The 21984-nt window shown below is 45.5% G+C and overlaps 1 protein-coding gene across 2 annotated transcripts in view; it reads left to right on the top strand.

Moving 5' to 3' along the window:
• Positions 1 to 17070, top strand: part of LOC142565493 (LIM domain-binding protein 2-like) — a 398298-nt gene extending 381228 nt beyond the window's left edge. For both annotated transcript variants that reach the window (XM_075676267.1, XM_075676266.1), the window contains exons 10-13: positions 109 to 232; positions 678 to 728; positions 1824 to 1963; positions 14908 to 17070. In XM_075676267.1, the coding sequence (XP_075532382.1) occupies positions 109 to 232; positions 678 to 728; positions 1824 to 1963; positions 14908 to 15189 (597 nt within the window). In that variant the 3' untranslated portion in view covers positions 15190 to 17070. The remainder of the gene's footprint in view (positions 1 to 108; positions 233 to 677; positions 729 to 1823; positions 1964 to 14907) is intronic.
• Positions 17071 to 21984: the final 4914 nt, after the last annotated feature.

The raw sequence follows: 21984 nt of genomic DNA, 5'->3' as shown, positions 1-21984 counted from the left end.
ATTATGAAAAGTAAAAAATGTTGTCTGGCCCTGATTATTGGTTTGAAGATGGCCTTTAGTGGCCCTGGTGAATGTGTGTCCTAATGGCGAGTGGTCATTGCTGTGCAGCTTTGTGTCATCCTGGAGCCAATGCAAGAGCTAATGTCGCGGCACAAGGCCTATGCATTAAGTCCTCGAGACTGCCTCAAGACCACACTATTCCAGAAGTGGCAACGAATGGTTGCTCCACCAGGTGAGCACTGCTGTAGAATCTTCCTGTAGAATAGTTGTGTTTGCACTTGCACTTGAAATCCCTTTCCTTATGTGCTTAGACTCGTGCGCAGGACACAGTTTTTGGTCATTTTTCTTTTAATTTTACTGAAATTTTTGTTCAGCTTTTTCTTTGTGTCTTTTTTGTATCTTTATTCAGCCTTTTAAGTTTTCTAGTAGCATTCTTCAACTAGTTCTTTGTTTTGTTTTCATTCAGTTGGAAGGATTCGGTTAAAGAGCGGTGGCTCAGGCTAAGTGCACTGAAGCTAAGGTGTAGTTGACTGCAGTGGTGGGAAACATGGGTTTCTCACTGCCATTGCTGATATATGGTATAAATGCTTTTTGAGTCATTTGAAGAGTGTCTAATGCTGAAGTGGCGAAGGAAAGAATCAGATTTGTTAATGAACTTGATTGGTTGACTCTGCCAGGTGTCGCACACCGCGGAGCCCCTAATGACCTAAAATCAGCTCAAGATATAGGTATGTGGTTTCACACTGTGGGTCAATATTTCAATCGCTTGTTTTTGTCAAAAGCAAGCAAATTTCTACCTGGGCTACTAACAGCATGGAGTTGAACACTAGGCATCGGGTTACACTGGCATTGCTTTGGATCATGTTTTCAAAAGATTTGCAGTGATAGTCATATTCATCATCGTGGCAGTTTTCATGAAGACAATGTAATTAATATTTTGTAAGCATGTCTATGTTACATCGTTAGATCAGGAGACCAGTGCAAACTGTGCACAGCGAGTTTGTCTGTAAGGGTTACTATGGTTTAGGTTGTCTACATTTTAATCATTGCACTGTGTTTTATGTATTTCGCCTGTAATATGTAGGTAACAGTTCGGTGAATTCGTTTGAGGCACATTGTTAGTAATTTGTAATGAAATGGGGAAAAGGGAAACACGACTGTAAAAAAAAAAAGATGACAGGGATTGTACTGAACCTGACAGTATTTGCAGCTATATACCTTAAGCTTCACAGTGAGGTATGTAGCTCTTGGAGCCACATTTTTCTCCTTACATTCACAAACGCTACTGGTGCCAGTCAGTAGCATAGTAAAGTTAATGAAACAGTTAAGTGATGCCAGTAGAAGATGCCCTGTGCTCTGCTCTTGAATCCTTCCTCTTTGGTGATGGCACATATAGTTTTTTTTATTTCCTCTTTTTTTTTAATATTTATTTCCCTTTCTGGTTCTGCTTATTTCAAGCTGTCTGTCCTCTTTTTGTTTGGCTTCTGCTTTTATTTTTTATGAGTAGTACTTGGTACACCACACTGCATATTAGTGCAAATGCATGCGATTACTGGTTTGCATGTGTTAGCTGAAAGGCTTGTGCATGAGAGAACTGTTGCACCTCTTGTAGTATTATGCAACGTGGCGCTGTGTGCAATACGAGCATAGTACATAAAATGCAGGCGCGATTGAGCTGCAAGTGAGCATGTGATTGGTGGTTGCTTTTCATGTCCTGGTTTTGGGTTGCTTTGTGTGTCTTGCACTCTTCCTTCTGCTGTTTGCCATTAGCATTCGTGACCAGAATTAGGTGGCTCTCTGATCTTGCCCTTTTTGTTTATCAGAAACCCAGCGGCCCCCAAGCAAACGTCGGAAGAGGAAATCATCTGCTGCCAATAATGCCGGTGGCGCAAGCAATGCAGGCTCTGGCGGCAAGAAAAAGAATATGTCGCCTGGGCCTCCAAACTTCTCGCTTGCATCACAGGTGAGCAGTGAAACAGAAACGAGGAGCCTTGTAGCATTGTGATAGCATGGAGCATGTGGGTATTCGCAGTAATCCTCAAGTAACTCTGTTATAGTCTGTCTGTGTGCTTGCTACCATATTTACTCGCATAATGATCGCACTCGCGTAATGATCGCACTCCTGAATTTTGTCGTCAAAAGTCAATTTTCTTTTTTTAATTTCCCGTGTAATTATCACACCCCGAACTTGTCGCAGTGATATGTCATGTGCCAAGTCTAGCTAATTATGATTGCGCTTACCATTTGTTGAATGCCACGCGGACTCCTCTTGAAGACATTCCAAGCGGTCTGCACGCACCAAACATTCTTAAGCAGATGCTCGATTTCATTCCTTTCATCACTTTCCGCGCTTCCATGAAAAGAAAAGCTACAACCAAACTTACTTTGGCTTTATTTTTTGTAGGCTTCATTATGGTTTTGGTCAACAACAACAAAAAAAAGGCGCCTTTCAATTCTTCTCATCTGCACTCGTGGGCATGGAACAAATCGCAAGCGACAATGATAGTGGCCAAGTTTACACTGATATGTTAGCAGTGTACCCTATTCATACGCCAACGCTTGTAACACAGCTAAGATGTTCGCCCACCCTTAGTGGAACCGTGCCGTATTAGGATAGTAGCGAAGACAAAGGCCGCAGTTTCCGCAGCATACCCGCCATGTGTGTCTATGTCACTGGTAGCTAAAAGCATCCACCTGTGTTTTTGTCCCCTCAAAGTGGACATGGCTACGTTATTGTCGCAAACTTGCTGATATTTATGATATTGTTACGTGTAGCTGACGTACGAGCACAAAGGGCCAAGACGTCGAGAATGTAGGACACGTAGGACTCGGTCGACGTCTGTACACGTGTGGCTAGGGCTCTCGTGGCATTGACTTGACGACCGAAGGGATTGCCAAAAAGGTCGCGGAGCTTCTCTTTGAAGAGATCCCAGCTCGAGATCTCCTCTTCGTGAGTCTGGAACCATGCAAGTGGAGCGCCGTCGAGGTAGAAAACAACGTGCGCGAGCATAATAGTCGAATCCCACCTGTGACTGGTGCTGACACGTTCGTATAAGCGGAGCCAGTCGTCAACATCAGGACTGCCGACTCCGTTGAAAACACCAGGATCCCGAGGTGGGGAAATGGCGACGTAAGTCGGGGCTGCAGGCGGAGACGGTTGCGTAGAGGAAGTGCCGCCAGCAGGAGCCGAAGTTGCACTGTCGCCGTTGCGACCGCTGCGAAGCTCCATGACGGGTACGGGGAACGTCCACCTCCACCAAATTAATGTTACGTGTAGCTGACGTACGAGTCTACAATATATTTACACGTAGACAAGCGGTGGCAATGATGGCGACGCTATATCAAGCGGTGGCCACGTCGTCTTCCTTCTCCTCAGTGCAGCCACACTGTGGCGGCTGTTCCGTAGCAATATTATTCATTACAGACACGGAAGAAATTGTTTCAATGCGCGTAATGTACTCAAGAGAAGAAAGTAAATTGCGTTCGGCGTGTTCGGCTTGCTCCGCCAGCCGCCATTTTTGTTTTGGTGTCCTGCACTGTTCAGCAGCAGCCGCCTGCTTGTTGACCTGTTGTCATCCAGCAGCAAATGCGGGATGAAAAGAAATTTTATTTTGTTTTCGCAGGAAATTTAACCTGTGTAATGATCGCACTCCTAAATTTGTGTCAATTTTATTGACAAAAAAGTACGATCATTATGCGAGTAAATACGGTATAATAGTCTCACTCAGCGGAGAACAACATTTCCTTACTTATATAATTCAGCCCTTGAATTAGGACGTACTGTTGAACCCCGCAATAATGAAATTGGCAGGGAAAGCAAAAGAATTCACTTTTGTGGCAATTTCGTTGTTGCAAAATGAGACAGCGCAGACAGGAAGTGCATCGCAAGATGAAACTTCACTGTCAAAATTCCGTTAGCCTACTTTGGCAAGCCTTTCTCTGTCGACAAGCAAGCTCATGCGTAAATCAGTGGTCGCAGCACTGCCATGGAGCAGTATTCTTGATCGATCATTTTCGAAGTTGCAATCACTTTCACAAAGTTGCGTGTAACTCGGCGTCGCACTTGGAGCAACAGTGGTCCACGCATGCAGCAGCATCCCTCCAGCACAATGCTGTGGCCCATAGATGCCGACGCGTCTGAGGCAAAGCGCGGAATTGATTGTATCTCACATCCCCAAAAACGTTTGACTGAGAATACGACCCTTCGCTCAACTCTACGTCTGGCAATGCTGAGTCCACACGCGATGCTTGCTGGGTGGCACTGAAACCAGCATTCTGGAAACAAAGAACACATAGTCTCGCACGATTGCTCCATCACGGCCGGATGCGTCCAGCCCACACTGCCATCTCAAGCGCCATAAACAAGTCCATGTTGGCGGGTTGTGGACTTCTTTGTTCTTGCTGCACTTTTCTCATTGAGCCGCAGATTATGCACTGCACTAGGTATGCAAAAACTGTTGTCTCATGTCAGTAAAGATATGCAGCTCTGTCGTTGGAAACGGCCGATTAACAAACAAGATGGCGGCTGTCGTGTGGTGGTGAATCGGTTTCCATTTTGCTTCTGCTCGTGCCTGCACTTTCGTCTGGACACTTTGTGTAACTCCTACTCATGAAGGAAGGAAAATGTAGAAGTCCTGGCCAGCTCGGGTGAATTGGAGAGAGAGTGATGGAAGTCGTGGTATTTTTCGCAATATAACACTGGGACCGGTATGTCAAACATCCTCATTGCCATAGCAACCGCACTTTCGCTGCTGCTCTTGGCCTCCTAAAAGTTCGATAAGATTTTTCAGCATGGGTCTTTATTGAACCATATTTAGTTCACAAGACAAGCTGCGTTTGGAGTATGTTGTTAGCTTTAAAGTTGTGCTTTGGGTCTGTGAGTACGAGTGTCAGCCAGGAAGATGTATCACGTTGCGGATCTTTGTCTTTTTTTCAACATGCCACAGAAAAACACAGGAATTCATCTGCTTCACTAAAACTGTTACAGAAGTTTCATGTGTTTTGTTCTGATGCACGTCAGTAGCGTACACTTCCGGCTGCTTGTCAGAATGCAAGTTTAAAGCTCGCGTTCATTTGCTCCAGTGAGCTGATTAGTGACACAAAGGGAGATGGCACAACAAGATGGCTGCACTTCCTGCTTCAAAAACGTGACATCAGGGCCTCTCCTATTTTGTTTCTTTCCTCCATGCTCCTATGTCACCGTGACATTGTCTTTTTGTATACAGTAGCCGACCGATTTTGCGGACCTTGAGAGAAACGAAAAATACTCTGAGTACGCAAAACAGAACTTTATTCCATCTAAACCGGACTGAAAAAGTCGTGGATGGTCCCTTGTTTTAAATTCCTGTTTTTTGTAACACCGTCTGCTTGCATCTGTGCAAGTGTCATGTTCTCGTCATACACACTAGACAACAATATTACAACACTGACAACGTCTTGCGTTGATGGTTGTGGGCAGCCAGAGGTGTTGGAGTCCGAGCCGCTTTGCGGCGGTGCAGTCACCTGGCGCACGATCTCGTCGTCGGTAAGCTCCATGCACAACTCTATGTTGTTGTCAATCGCAGTAAACTCGTGAAAAGTAACAGCAGCGGGAAGGTTCATCCCACTGCTGCGCAAGTCGGCAATCAGCTGATCATCGGTGTCGATGTCTTCAGCGGTGTCGTTTGCCTCTTCGTTCACGGGCTCTTCAGAGTTGCAAAATCCAGCATGACTACAACAATTTGTAATTGTCGAAGGCTGAACAGCCTTCCAGGCATCCGCTAGCATGTGAGTGCCGAGAACAGGTTAACGGAGTACGTCTTCCCATTGTCAAAGCACATGAATATGCGGCCAAGTAAACAGGCCCGGTAGTGCAACTTGAAGTTTTAATGACCCCTTGGTCCATCGGCTGGAGCACTCGTATTCGTCGGCAAGAATTCAAGACTAATAGCTTGCAGGTTGTTTACGGCACCGTGCATCCCACAGTTGTCTATGACTATTACCACTTGCCTCTTCTGGCGCTCAAACATCCGGTCCAGACGGCAGACATAATCTTCGAACAAGCTTTGTGTAATCCAGGCTTTTGTATTGCTTCTTCAAGGGGTGTACGGTAGCGTGATTAAAAGATGGGACAAAAGAAGACACACAGAGGGACTCCAAGCGCCGTGTGTGTCCCTGTGTGTCTTCTTTTGTCCCGTCTTTTAATCGCGCTACCGTACACCCCTTGAAGATGCATTACCAACAAGCCCATATTGCAACCCTTTGTATTGCTGCTTGTATGACACAGGCAGGTTCTTTGCACCCTTAAAGCAACGTGGGTTTTTTGCCTTCTCTATCACTACAAGGGGCAGCTTCTCGGTGCCAACCACATGTGCCCCGACCATGACAGCTACCCTCTCTGGCAGCATCTTGAAGAATAGTACTGTCTCGTCACAATTAAAAATGTCTGCAGGAGCATACTCTTGTAGCAGAGCCTTCAACTTACCTGTCCGGTAATCTGTGACAGTAGATTGATCCACGGCACCGCTCTCCCCGCAAACTTTCTTGAAAGAAACTCCGTGCCTTTTCTTAAGCCCACGGATCCACCCAGCAGTGAACTTGAGGTCTTGAATGTCCAATTTTAAAGTGAGCATCTTGGCTTTCTGCTTGAGCATTTTGCCCGAAACGGGGAGGTTCTTTGCTAGGACTCCTTTCAACCACAGCTGCAGGGCATCTTCAAGCTTCGGGTGTTGTCCTTTCCGCTCATTTTTTGTAGTTTTGCAGTACAACTGGTGGACTGCAGACAAGATCTTTTCTTTGTTTATCATGTAATCAGACAAGGTCTGTTTAGAGATATTAAACTCCTTCGTGACGTCAACTTGGGTCCGTCCTAGCTCGACAAGCCTGATGATCATGGCCTTCTTGTCCAGCTTCATGGTCACATATTTTCTACGCTTCTTCAACACATTCGGTGGAGGCAGGTGAAGAGCAGGGGCCATGACGTCGAAAACACGTCGGTGTTGCGCTGAATGAACGGCCACAGCACACTGAAATAGCGATGATATGTTGTACGGCCGCTAGTGATGGCAGACAAATATTGACTCACTGTAAGACGTGGAGCATGACTTTCCGCGTTTGTATCTCGCAAAAACAACGCTGGCAATCCAACTTTCCAAACGGTGCATTTGTTTACATCGATTGGCAGGTGCAGCAACCAGTGGTCGTTCGCTTGAGATATAATGCTAGCCGCTCATCGTTGACATCAAATAATGTCAGAACATATCAGAATAGGCAGATTTTATGCATGTAAGCTCCGTTGAATCACACTGAATTGCGCTGATATAAGCGACCACGCACCTTCGAAAACAGCGCGCGGGAAACTGTAGTACGGGAGCGTTATGCTGCCTACTTATCCATCTTCGTATTCTCTTCATGCACACAATATGTTCCGTAGAGAGGACATAGATGATGACTTTGCGCTTGTGATCGTATATTTAGAGAATGCGTAGTTTTCTTGCGGAAACGCCGGTGCCAGTGTAGACACTGTTGGCAGCCGAACAAGGCAGTTGTTTGCGCTGCTGTATCGAAGGGGCCTATGCTCGCTGCCCATTTGGGATATGAGGCAAGCAGTGCACCTCGGAAGCTAAATAATGAGTTGGCATGACAATACGTAAAAATACACCCATCTTCATAGTAGCATTTAATTTAGGGAAGTGCCGGTGAGTGCGGCGGGCAGCTTTCCATCGAAAACGGCAATGTACCAATGTCGATACTGCTCGTGTGTTGTCACTTCACGCTTTTTGTGTGCGCACTGTACGAAATGAGGAATGGTTTATTTCAAGTCTGTGTGGGCAAAACTGAACCACACAAGTAGTTTTCTTCATCCTGATGGCTTAATTAGCTTCAGGTTAATCATTCAGGTCCGCCAGCAGCAGACGCATGAACTACGCGACTGTGACATATAGGCTTAACCTCGGCTAAATGGCATCGGCATCTGCTCAAACTGTGTGTGCGGATTATGAGGGCTGAAGTTCGTGCAGCCGACAATGCAACACCACTTGCCACCCCCCATCACTTGCCTGTCCACAGGGACTGCAAATTCTTGTGACAGCAACTTCCCACGCGAAGCACTAGCTCACGATTGTTGACTCCCCCGCACTCTCGTCGCTGTCGTCTGCATGATCCCTGCATGCTCTGAGGGGGACTCCCCTGATGTCATACACAACGTTGTCTGTAACTGAGGAGCAGATAAGGTAGGGTGTTCGAGGCAATTTGTTAAATTAAATTGTAAAAAATCTGTGCAACTCTCAAACCTGATTTTTGAGGACATGACGGGAGTGTGCAGAGGAACGTACCCAGCGAATCTCATCGACATCCGTTGACATAAAAAAATCGCCGAAGTTGCCCTTTAAGCACAGGAAGGGACAATTGTCACTAAGCACAGTAGGTGCTAATTACAGTCGACTCCCGTTAATACGAAGTTCACGGGGACCGCAAAAAACTTCGAATTAAACGAACTTCCAATTAAGCACAAAACACAAAAAACAGCACTTTATTTGTGGCGAAATCGAGTATTTTCTCTAAGAAAAATAGTCGGTCATCTTGCTTTGCTTCTTCTTGCCGAATCGTGCTGCTGAAAGCAAGTTCTGCAGCCTCTAGGTGTGGCGGAACGCTTCTTCCGCATTACTTCAGCGGCAAAGAAGCGCTCCGCGAGATCAAGGCCCGCAGCTACATCGGCAGCCTTAGGTTGCGGCTCGCCTTCAACGTCATCGTCGCTTTCCTGGGTCGCTTCCTAGGGTCGAATAATCTCTACAATTTCGCTATCCGTCAGCGCACCGCACGTTTCGACCGCCTTGTCTACGGCGACGTAATCTTCAAAATTGACGTCCCCGAGAGCATCACCAAAATCAGTGCCGTCAAGCTCACTTGTTGACGCTTCCTCCGCTGAAATTTCAGAGGCATCCTCCGAAGAAGCTGCCACAAAACCGCAAGCCCTGAAACAGTTTGCGATTGTTTCTTGCTTCACACGATCCCATGCTCGCGCCAACATGAGGATGGCACTAAGCAGGCTCACCTCGTACTTTGTGGAGCTATCCATACACAAAATCATGCGCTCGAGGAGGTGCCGCCTGTACAGGACTTTAACATTCTTGATGATGGCTTGGTCCATTGGCTGCAAAACAACCGTTGTGTCTGCAGGCAAAAATGCGAGGCGTATTGCACTCAAGGCTGGCACATTCACGTGAGCACTGCAGTGATCGACAAGGAACAACACCTTGCGGTCCGAAGCAGCAAACTTGCAGTCCAATTTGCTTATCCAGCTCTTGAAGATTTCGGCTGTCATCCACGCTTTTTTGTTCGCCTCATAGTCCACAGGCAGCGTCTTCACGCCTTTAAAACATCTCGGCTTCGCGGCTTTCCCGATCACAAGTAACCGACATCGTTCCGTGCCAGTCATGTTTGCCGCGATCAGCACCGACACTCTCTCCTTGCTGCGTTTGCCCCCAGCACAGTCGTCGTCCTTGAATGTCAGGGTCTTCTCTGGTAGAAGCCGATAGAAGAGTGCAGTCTCATCTGCATTGAAGATGTCTTCCGGTCTGTATTCGGCGAGATATTCACGCAGCTTTCCGTCCTTCCACGTGGCGCATGTTTCCTGGTTAACGGACGCCTTTTCACCACACACGCTCTTGAAAACCAGGTCATGGCGATCTTTAAAGCGCGTCAGCCATCCATCTGACGAAACAAAGTCATCGATCCCCAACATTGCTGCAAACGTTCGGGATTTCATCGCAACGATGTCTCCGCTGAGAGGAAGTTTGTTGCTCCTGGCCTCCCTAATCCAAACCAGCAGAGCCTTCTCCAACCCTGGGTAAGCGCCGGTGCGCATTCGCTTCCGAGAAGTCTTGAACTTGTCATTCTCAAATGCATCCATTATTGTGCGCTTGTTCTTGATGTAGTTTGAGAGTGTGTTCGGCTTGATCCCGTAGTTCCGCGCTATGTCTTGTTTGTCGGCATCTCCCTTCTCAACTTCCTTCGAAACCTCGACTTTCATTGCCAGGTCGAGCGTGCGATAAGAGCCACGGTTTGCCATGGCTATAAACTGCGCGACTAGGTACCCCGTGGAACAACCTAGCCTACGAGCTTCCCGCACAAAGGCGCTCGAACAACAAACGCCTCGACATGCGCACGCTGCAAGACTAATCTCGCACAATCTCGCCACTGCCAGTATGCAGCGCTGCGTGCACCTATGGCACCCGCGTGGCCTCCGCGATCAGCTCCGGCCACGCGCGGCAGCCGCGCGTGGCCTCCGGCGGAAGCCGCTTCCCTACCCGCCGGAGTTGATCGCGGAGGCCACGGCAGCCGTAACAATGAATAATCGCGCCGCTCCAAGAAGGATGGCGTTGCGGGCGGCTGCGGTGGCGATGACACCAACGCGGAGCACGGAACTGTTGCAACGCTTGAAAAATTGCACATTCTATCAAAGAATGACGGTCACCTCGAGGATCCCGGCTGAAAATTAACTTCCAATTAAACAATATTACTGGATGAGAACTTCGAATTATTGAGCAATTTCTTCTATAGGATTACATGCAAAACTAACGGGACCAGCACTTCACTTCTAATTAACCGAAAATTCCAATTAAGCGGCTTCGAATTATCGGGAGTCGACTGTATACATGCGTGCACACGCGGTCTCCTGTCACATTACAAGCACCGATATACCTAATAAGTGTACTGGCAGTCCTTCAGAGCTTTCTTCGGACGTGCCTGTTGCAATTTGAGTCCCTTGGGAGCAGTAAAAGGCATGCATTCATTTTTTCTAATTGCCCAATTTTTCTGATGTTTTTGCGGCCCCTAAGGAGTCCGAAAAATTAAACGTTGACTTTACAACTCTCCAAGAGGATGCTTCATATGGTCCGTAGGGCGAACGCTTGGTGGAAGGAGGGCGAGAATGGAAAGGACCAACGCATTGAGGGATGAATGGCGAAGGAAGTGTGCCACCACTTCTTTGAAGGAGCTTGAGCTGAAAAAACAGAGTGTTGCCTAATGCTCAGATGCAGGTGTCCCTTATCCAAACCAAAATAAACTTTAAAGTAGTGAAACGCAACGCTGAAGCATTGTGCGCGGGCCGCGTGTATGTCAGGACAGTTGAGGCTGACTATGCAGCTGCTGATAGAGAATCTCACTTGTGACAAAGTTCGGGCCTAATACCAATGAGCTTGCTATCAGTCAACAGAAATTGCTCATAGTAAAAAATATTTGCTTCTTTATGCACATCTTTTATTCATATTTGAAAATGTTTGACTCGATTTGCGATGGGCTTTACCTTTTTTTTTTTTTCGAAGATATTTTATTCCCTGGGCATATTACTAACCCTTCCCTTCTGTTTTCTTTTTGGATAAAATAAACACTACTCTTTACTATTAAACTGGATTAAGTATTTAAAAATTTTTTTTAACTTGCTTACTAGAGAGTGACAGCATCAGGCGATATGGTGTCAGCCCATCCTGACATAAAACAAAGTTCTCTGTCACTCAAGAAATTTTACGAGGGCACTCGGGGAAAGCCTGGAAAACTCAGGCAATTTGGAAATGTCAACTTGGTAGACACCCTGAACATTGTATGTACAGTGCTGTTGAGGGAATACAAAATTTTCGACAAACTGCAGTTTGAAACAAACAGAATTCGTGTATATATGAATGTGGTGCACTGCACTGCCTAGCATATGGTAGCTGTATTGGGGAGTCAGTCTGCAGCCTAGTGTAAGTTTCACCACACAAATTGGTTTCCATGTGCATTGAAAAACTAATTGGAAAACTTCAAGTTTTTAGGAATTGGAAGAATTTGAAGAAAGCGCAGAATCACTCTTGACTTGCACATTCGTCAATAGTATTTCTGCATGACTCTCTTCACCTGCATGGCAAAGGGGCCCAAAGGCGCCAATGGCTGGTGTCGGTGGGCCATCAAGCTTTATGTAAAATTGTCACTTATGCATAAGCTGAGGAAAAAAAGCATTAGTTTTGAAAGCTGCAGTAGAGAGAGAGCAAGCAGTCTGTGTGATATTATAGGTTTTCTTAGTGTTGTCATTCATTTTTCCCAAATTTCGAGGCGAAACATCCCATTTTCAGCAGTAAAATTCCTCTTTATTTCCAGTATTCATAAATTCATTCACAGAAAGTTTCTAAAGCACCAAAAAAAAGGGGGGGGGGAGTTTTGTTCAATTTTATATTAATTTTTGTATAGAAAAGTAACTTTCATTGGATCTGTAAGAACAGCTAAATCTTGGTAATTTCAACTTGAAAGGGCCCGAAAATTTTTTTGAAATAAACGGAGTTCAAATTAAAGAAACCTTATTGAACGGAAGACTTAGGTGCAGTGCTGCATCAGGAGGCACATGTACACTGAGCTAACACTTGTCGAGTTTCGGAAGTGTGGCTTCATTGCAGTGCGGTGCATGAAGCCATGCCTAAAGGCAAAATTTGCATATAACCCAGGCCCCCATTTTATGGTTAAATTATTTTAATATAGTACTTGCAACGAGAGACGGGCAAATCGGCCGGCGTACAGCTGCACTGCCAAGTCGGAGGCTCCTGCCGCATGAGTTGGCGCGCTGTTGAGAGCATGGTTTGCAGTGCGGTATGTTCGAATTAACCATCCTATATGATAATGTGTTCATGTTACTGGGCGTTCTTGCACTTTGGAGTGCACATAATTTTGACAGGACTACAACGACAGTACGAATAAATCGAAAGTTCGAATTGGGTGGGCTCAAAGTAACGAGATGCTTTCTAGTGCAGAAACTCGAAGAAAAAAAAAAAGGAAAACAGTGAAAGGCGAAAGGAAAGGAAAAACAGCGCATCCTGTATATACACAAACATACACATGCGCAAATGCATAAAACATGCAAAGGGTGTCAGTCAGTCGAAGGCATTGTTATCACTTTTATTATTCTTTTTTAACTGCTTATCAATCTCAATTCTGAATCAAAGAAGTTATCCTGAAATTAACGAGATTCCGCTGTGTAACCAAATTACATACATCTGACTAGCAAATACCCAATAGGCAGTACTAAGACCACCACAGGCTCCTGTATTGGCTACAGTCTGGAGAGAAGTTTGAAAGCCATTTACAGTGCCTTTATCAAACACCTCCTTCCTAAACGTCAGATATAAAGAACTTGTTCTCAGCCTTTCATGTTTTCAAAGCTCCTATTCAAGCAACGCCATTCGTAAATGAGCAGTAATATATTCCGCTCCGTATACCACATAGACTTCGGTAAGGGCCGCACTTATTTTTCACAATTTAGATGAGGTGCGGCCCTTACACAGGACCAAACCTTTTGTTCAAAAGGGTGTCGGCACAGCCAGCGACTACTGCACATCCCAGACCCCCAAATGTACCATTACATCAGAGGTCAACAGGCAGCTCTCGCCATCTAGTGGGGACATGCAGAAGTGCGCAGTGCGCAAAACTTTGCAGATGCGCACTTGGCATCGGGGCACCGAATGCAATTGCTTCTCCGTTTTTTTGTTTTTTTTGCCAAATTGGGGTTGCGGCCCTTGCACGAGTCTATACGGTAAGCAAGTTTCAAGTAAGGATCATATTTAGCTGCAAAAGCAAAAAATAGCATTCAAGGTTCAGTTTTCTATGCATGGGCATGTCCTTGTTAAGCGCACACCAATGGCACAAGAACGTGTCAAGCATTTTCTCGAGCCTCAAGTTTGTGTGCTTTTCAAGACTGCTTTTGCCACAGTTCAATGTAGTATTGTATGTTAAACGTCTGCTTTATTGGTCCTCACTTTTCACTGAAGCAAGCAAGCCTCCAAACAAAGGATCTTCCAAGCAGCTTTGCTGAAAGTTCTTCATAGATTGTTTTGCCTTCGCTGTGATCACAAGTAAACTTATTGTAAGGTCGCTTATGTGACCCCGGGGGAAGGTCTGTCATTGCAACAATCTTTTGAGGCAGCTGCCACAAGCACAAAAGGAGCTAACATTTGCCTGCATGCGTACTGCTTCCTATCTCAATATTATATGAAAGAGTGTCTGCATGGAAACTTTGGCCTTTCAGATTCACTTTGAGTCAATTGGATACTCTCAAAGACAGTTATTATTCCTACAGTTAGTACTCAGCACCGCTAAAAAGGGATGAAACAGTACTTTCAATGTCACTAAATATATTCCCACATTTTGCATTGCCATAAAATAAAGTTCTGTTTTTCCTTTGGACCTTTGATTTTTTTCCAGAATGTGGGAAATTTCCCACAACTTGGCAACACTGGTTTCTCTGTTGCACAAAGTGGAATAATTGGACCACGTGTTAACAGCAGCATTGCTTGCAGACTGGGAACATTTCTTTTACCATGTTCGAAAACACACTAATAGCTAATATGTTTCTGACTTTTAGGCTGTCCACTTGGCTGGCGTTTTTTTTTAATTGTTACTAGATTGTATGTGCTTGATTCTATGCCCCCCTTACTCAATCCCCATGTAGGGGCCTTGTAAGGTATTTTACAAATAAAAATAAAGTGTTTTAGTGCACCTTTGAAGTGTTAATTCAAGCTCTTGCATTCACATAGAAGCAAAAGTTAATCTCACCTGTGAAGCCAGATGTAGCATTCTTGGTTAATAACTTTCGGCAATAGTAGCCCTTTTTGCAAAGTAGTGCCTAGCGCGATACCTCACTGGAAAAATGAGAATCCCTTCAGTGGTATTTCCAATCAATGCACAGTGAATGTGATTATAAGTGCTCTGTTGGAGACATGGTCCTAAACTTCTTTACTGCTATGATTCCACGTCTACTTACCCCTGTCTGACCAAGCTGCTGTTGTACAGCTTCGAGCGGCATGTGAGTGCTCATTTAGAGTGAGTTCTTGGCCTTCTCCTCAAAACTAGATAGGTGTACTATCTTAGCTGAGCCTTTTGTAAGCATGACTTGTTCTTTCATTGCAGGATGTAATGGTGGTTGGGGAGCCCTCCTTGATGGGAGGAGAATTTGGAGATGAAGATGAGCGTGTCATCACACGGTTGGAAAACACCCAATACGATGCTTCAGCAGCGGCTGCTAATGGCCTCGAAGAAGGTGACGAGTTTGGTGGTGGCCCCCTCGCACCGCCGCCCGGTTGGCAGGGCCCACCGCCTGGGCCACCTCCCGAGCGCAATCCCTCGGCTCCGCCTCCGGGCCCACCGCCACCCCCTGAGGACAAAAAGACATCTCCAAGCATCAGCCAGTAGGCGCACCAAGCGTGTGTGAATGTTGGGCCATATGATTGGACAGTGCCACTTCCATTCCTCGGAAGTGAAGGAAGGATGGCAGGCTTGTGCCCATAACCATCATCTCTATTGCTATAGCAGTGTTGCCCTTCCCCCATTTTTTTAATCTTGAGTGCACTGGCTAGGTTGCTGGCGTCGGTGACTGAATTGTCTGGACGCAGATGTGAGACCCAGGCCTTGCAAGTGGCCAAGTAATAGGGCAAAACTGAATTCTGGTGCATAGTGCGTCTGCACCCTTCCTGGTCTCCAGTGATCAGCTCAGTGAAAATGGGGAGCAGCCCCAAGTCGTGCTGGCTTCTCTAGGTCACTTTAAGCATCATTTGTTTCAGGTATGCGTGGTGCTGTCTCATTGTCGTGTGCTTTCAGAACTTTGGGGGGTGGGAGGGACATGGGGAGTGGGAGGGTTACAGGTGAACGTTTCAAGATTTAAACGTGTGCAGAGACCTCAAAGCCTATGGTATCATTTGAGCTTTTCTAGCAGATGAGTGTGAGGAAGACACCTGCAATTGTGGTTGCACTGAAGGGAGCTGGCCATTTTGGTGTTTCTAGATTGTGCAATAAGTGGCAGATTATTTGCAAAAGTTGCTCCTTTCTAAGTTATTCTTTACACTGGCATGTTTTGATAGGGATCTGTTGTGCTTTATGTCTAGGTCCTGTGGTATATGACACACCATTTTGTTCATAGTGGAACATTATGCTTTGGACCAGTTTTATTTCTGTCTTGCACCTTGTGCTTTCACTTAGTGTCTCACCCAGGCATTTTGAACCATCCATATTTGTGTTTAGTGACAACGAAGTCTGAAGGAACCTGTACAAAGGGGTGATGTGGCAAAAAATTAGTTCGTTGCACGTTTGTACACTAAACAGAAGTAGTAGCCAGGCCATTGTCCTGTGTTTTCTTTAGCTGCATATCATGTATTTAAAGTTATTTTGTGCACATGGCCAAGAACATAAGATTTGTCCTTCTGGGGGAATTTTTTATTTAAGTCATGGTGTTTAGTTAATTTACTTCATATAGCAGATTTTAAAAGTACACGCACAAAATGTTGCACAACATGCAATGGTAACGCACATTCTGCCGGGTGATTTTGTTTTCCCATCTCCATCCTGTTCTTGAAGTTTGGGACGTGTATTATTTAAGAGTATTGTTTCAGGCAGTTAAATTATAAAACTGTGGTTGCACATAGTTCTCTTTAGAGGCAGGCCTTTTTCTGTGAGGACACTGGGCAGTGGCAGAAGAGTTTTATGTCTGCTAGTTGCCAATATATCGGCTACATGATGTAAAGGAAGACGTAAGGTGTTGTATAAATATTTCTGTTCAGATGAGCCAATCTTTGTTGTATACAGGGATTGTCACAGACTCATTAACCATTTTTATCTGTAACTTCTGCATTTTACAGACGGAGAATAAATCTGGCAAAGGAGGCTTTACCTTTGTTACATCACCATACCCAATTTCGGCTCTTTATGCACTATGTAGGCCAGTGGACTTTTTGTTTGTTGCTCACAGTGGTCCAACGATTCATTATCTGCACCACTTTCATTGTAAACTGACCATTTCTATGATCATACAAGTTGAATGTTGGCTCGGTGGGGGCTTCTGGATGTAGTCAAAATAGGGCATACTAACAGAGTAGCTTTACATTGTGAATCACATGTTTCATTTTCCCAAATAAGACATGAGCTTGCATTCACATCAACAGCAAAGGTTGGAAGTGCTTGGCATTGTGTATGTGGAAAGCGGTGAACTTAGGACCTTTGGGCCTGATTGTGATGGCAGACCACGTCTTGCAATGTAGTACACCCTGTACAAAAATATGCATTACAGTCATCTACAAATGATCTGTGAAATCCTCTCATTTTTTCTTCCTTTTATGAGGCCGCTTATGAAAGGGCCACTTGAATTTTCAAATAGGTTGCTGCTGGCTCGGCTGATGTGTCACAAGCCCCTTCTGCTGTGACATCATTGGCTGCAGGTTGGCTCTGTGCTATGTTGACACTTGCGATGTGGACCACCCGCAAGCATGCAGAACTACTGTGGGTCGTCCAGTGCATTTGATCCTAGCATGGCTCTTGGTGCCTGAGTATGACCATGTTGGCACAAGATGCATAGAAGCATTAGGGCACTTTGTGGGCTTGGCGGCTTTGAAGTTTGTAAGCAGCAAAATTGTTCATCCTCACCAACAAGTATTGCGAACGCCTTGTTATGTCTTGTGACATATTCACCCACTTTGATCATAACATGGAGGTGTAGTTCCAATGTAGAGCGTTACCTCACTAAAGGGGCCTTGTGTGCAAAAGGCACAGCGTTTGCTCACCCACCAGGATACCATTTTACCCATTTACAATATGGCACACAGAACCAGGGTGCCAGTGGCTCAGTCTACCTGTCCCGCACTTGAATCAATACCAACTAATTTGCCTTTTTTTAAAGAGAGACCGTTTTTCATCTATGTCATCTGGAGCAAAAGTTAAACCTAGTCTTATGAATCAGTCTTGGTTATGCTGTATGGGGCTCTGAAATGACTTCCCTTATGAACACTGTCATGCTCCATATGTGACCTTCACACTATGGCTTCTTGCCGGGCTATGTAATGCATGATATTTAAAGCTGGCAAAAATAAAGGAAGGCAACGGATGAAGTCTGTCATGGTCTCTCTACTTCATTCATTGTCTTCCTCCTAGCCAGTTTTCTTATGTGTCAACCATCACAGCAGCGTGTTAACTTGACAAGTGAGCAGGAGTCAATTTTGCTGCAAACTCTGATTTACTGTCATAACGAAAATGTTAAACCAGGGTAAACAATCGAAGAATGACATTGCCAAAATTAACTTTAAATGAGGGTCAGTAACCAAAGAACCTGTCATAAATTTAGAGATTTTGTAAGTTTTAATAAATTTGTAACAAAATTTAAACTAAGCAAACAAGGTGTGCAGGCTGTGTCATAATTACCAAGACAAAAGAAGCATGCTACCAAAAGGGCATCATTGGACAGTCTGTTCCACAATGACACCAAGCATCTCATCTTTTATTTAATGTTGCTCTAGCATCAGATAGCAGAATCATGCAAAACACTAGTCCTAAATGGACAAAGCCTAAGGACTAAACATTGATGGCTTCACAACAAACTACTCTGAGAACATGTGGGTGTTGCCACATATAGATGATTTATCTTCTGTAACTCCACAATTGTGCTAGCTGTTGTAAATATGCAGAACGTTTGGCCAACCTGTGCATGTCTTAGCGAAACAGCATGAAAACAAATTGGATGGTGGTCCACAACTGCCCTGAAACACGAGACATTACACGGACCATAGAATATGCCTTTATATAGCAAGAACTGGTTCCTGGAATTGCAGCAAATGTGCGTGCAGGTGGAGCTTGAGGGTTTAATTTACATTTAAGCCCACATATCGCTTTTGAAAATTCTTTTAGTCAACCACGTACTAGACGCAAGAATGTTGAAGAAATTCGTAGGTTTTGTATAACTCTGGAAGCATTTGTTCATGTAAAAATGGTTGCCATCTTCTGTTCAAGTGGTCAGGACCACCATGGAGAAGGACCAACTTTGTCAGTGCATACTGGAAATAGTTGTTTTTGGGTACGTCCCTCACTGCAGCTGGTACATCCCCCGCTACATCCTCTTATCAGCAGACAAGAGTATCTCCTACACCCTCGAAACATGGATCTTTCAGATGAGAGCACCACCTAAGAGTGAGTCGCTCTTGCCTGGATCAAATCGTTTCCCTCGTTTAGAGCAAACAATAAAAGCCACCAGCTGCACTGTGACAATCGGCGTGCCAGCAGACGCTGCAATTGCTAAGGGTATAGATAGGTGACGCTGAGAGTGGGGGACTGTTGCATAATAGCAGGAGACATCGGCTGTTCTATTGTAAATGAAGCGTATCGGCAGGTGCGGCAGCACCAAGAGGCTAAAAAAGAATTGGCTGATTATTTGGCCAGGCCTACTAATTTCTATTTGGTGACCTTTTAAGTGCAGGGAAAATTATTAGCCTTAAAGGGCCCCTCATCACGTTTGGGCTTGGCAAACGAACAAGCCCGTCTCGTAGATCACGCGGCGGCAATCATATTAAGAAACTATGAAACGACTCCGTGGCCGCGAAAACGGCCGAAGTTTCGAACAGGAGGCCGCGTACCCTTCCTCTCGAGGGAGCCGCGCTTCGCGCGAGAAAGTAAGAGCGCATGCACAGATGCTTCTACGCAAGGCTCGCTGTGTGCAACGTTGCCGAACGTGGCACATGACCGGTTAATCATCCAATGCGGGAGGCGCAACTGGAGCCACTACAGCTGCTGAGCGGGGGTACTCTTTATAAATACGAAATCATTATATGGTCCATGAAGCGAAAAATACGGCGTTAACATCCGATGGTACCGAAACCCATGTGACGAAGTGATGACGAAGCGTGATTACGTCATCATCTCAAACTTCGCGTGATGACATAACGTCAAACGTTACGTGATAACGACATCGTCACGATCGCCTGATGACGTCATGTGAAGCCTCTTGGAGATGCAGAACATTGTGTGCTTCCGCTCCTGTGAAATGACTCCAGGATCGGCACACATTTTCGTGTGAGCAATGTCGCATGCAGGCACAAAATCCCGACCAACTACAGCTTTACAGCTTCGCTGTAAAAGATATTCGCAAATTCGGCAAATCGCACAGGCGCGCACCGGGGCGCCCTGGGACGACGATGATAGGATGAAACGCGCCCCGGTGCGCATCGGTGCGATTTGCCGAATTAGCCATAAGAAAAAGGAGGCGGGGCTCGTCACGTGAACCATGTAGATGCAAAGCGCGCCGCCGTCCTCTGTAGTACCTAGGCAGACGCACATTGGAAGCTGCAGTACCCAGTAAGAGACGCATAGCCCCACATGTATATCTCGCAACTCGCGTATGCGCACGACGCTTGGCCAAATATGAGAAAGAAGCTGACCTCATAACCTCGGCCAGGCGGCGCTACTGCGCTTATTGAGATGGGTGCTGCAGAAATAGCAGAAAAGTAACAGCGACTTCTATGGCTGACATTTCTGGAAATAAGGGAGCCTATGACAGTTTAAGAATACTTGTGGTACATACTGGGCTCACTAGAAGTGGAAGATTGAGTAACTAATCTTTTGAAACATACATATACAAAGTAACAAGGTATTTATAAAATGCGAAAACAATGTATCTGACACAGCGGGGGCTTAGGCAACGATGTCCTCTGTCACCTTTGTTCGTGTTGCATCTGCAAGGATCGGAGACCAACTTAGAGAAGAGCGGACTTGGTTTCAACTTTTCTTTTTCAAGCAAGGAGAATGTATTGAACAGTCAGTGCCAGGACTGATGTACGATATGATGTATGATATAGTACTTATGGCTTACAAGGAATATTTGCAGGGGTTGATATACATCTGCGGTAAAGAGGGAGATTGGATTTGTAGTTTAGTTCCGAAAAATCGTAAATCGTCGGTTAAGAAAGAGGTTAAAGAAACAGAGAGGGGTCTGTGGAAAATCGGGATGCAGACGAAATGAGCACTGTGGACATACGGAATTTTCAGGCAGGAATTTGCCAAAGAAAATATCTACGATAATTCTAGGGGAAGCTCTTTGTTGTTTGAAGTCAGGACGGGAGTATTGCGGACTAAGACGTACCGACTCGTGCACCGAGGGATAGCCACGTTATGCGGTGCGTGTGGAGAGGAGGAGGAAATGGCTGTACACCTGTTACTTTTCTGTAAAGAGCTTCGCCCTACAATTCATGACAACGGGGCTGATATTTTCAAAGCATTGGGGTTTAGGGACAGTGGATTCAAAACAAACTTTAAGCGGGTAGAAATAACCAAACGGAGGTTATCTGATTGGTGGCTAAAATCGAGGCAAGAGCGAAATTTCACCCAAGTACAATATACAGGATGTCTCACGTAACTAGAACCAAACATTAAAAATATGCAAATACCTCGTAGCTGGACAGAACCAAGGTAACGCTGTTTGCCGTCGCTTGCAGATAAGATTATTTTTTTGCATTCGCTTAATTAGATAAGTAATATTACGTAATCAAATTCTCGAATACTATAATTAGATGAAAGGTTTCAATGAGGAAATTGCAGGGCAACATGAAAAACTCCCGATACAGCTTTCTGTTGCTCGATACGTGCTACATAAAAGTGTTTTTCCGAGCGTGAAAGAAGCCCGCGAAAACACGCGAAGTGCCTCGAGCGGCCAGTCGCGCGGCAATATTATTGCTCGTATTCGCGGGCTAGTTTCACGCTGCGTACTGCGTATGCAGCGGACGGCAGTGCTCGGCAGTGCGCTGCGGACGGCAGTGCTCGTGGCGGCTTTCGCGTAAGTACCGTTGCCGCTGGTGTCGTTGCCGAAGTTTCTGCTGTGTGGTGCCTTGTCACGAATAGTGCAAGAATGGGGTTGCCTTAGGTCTAATGGCTTTCGCGTCACGCGGTGTGAAGGACCTTGGGCGGTTGAGTATCACTGCCGTGCGTGGAGGAAGTGCACGGGCTGCGGTCGGTAAACTTGCGAATAGTGCGTTTGTTGTTGCACCAAAGCACTTTTCGTGGAGTACGAGTGTAAAGAATTGCGCAAAATATGAGTGAGCTACGAAAGCTCCACACTACGGACGGACTAGCGCTTGTTTATACGTAATTGTGAAGCTTCAAACTCTATTTTCATTGGCAACGAGCTCTAAACGCAAGGAGTCTGGAATATTTTTTTCTTAGTCGTATAGTGTTTATTCGTAA

This window comes from Dermacentor variabilis, chromosome 1 (assembly GCF_050947875.1).
Source record: "Dermacentor variabilis isolate Ectoservices chromosome 1, ASM5094787v1, whole genome shotgun sequence".
Taxonomy (NCBI): Eukaryota; Metazoa; Arthropoda; class Arachnida; order Ixodida; family Ixodidae; genus Dermacentor; species Dermacentor variabilis.
The sequence above is the reverse complement of the archived record's forward strand: the minus strand, read 5'-3'. Positions and strand labels throughout refer to the sequence as shown.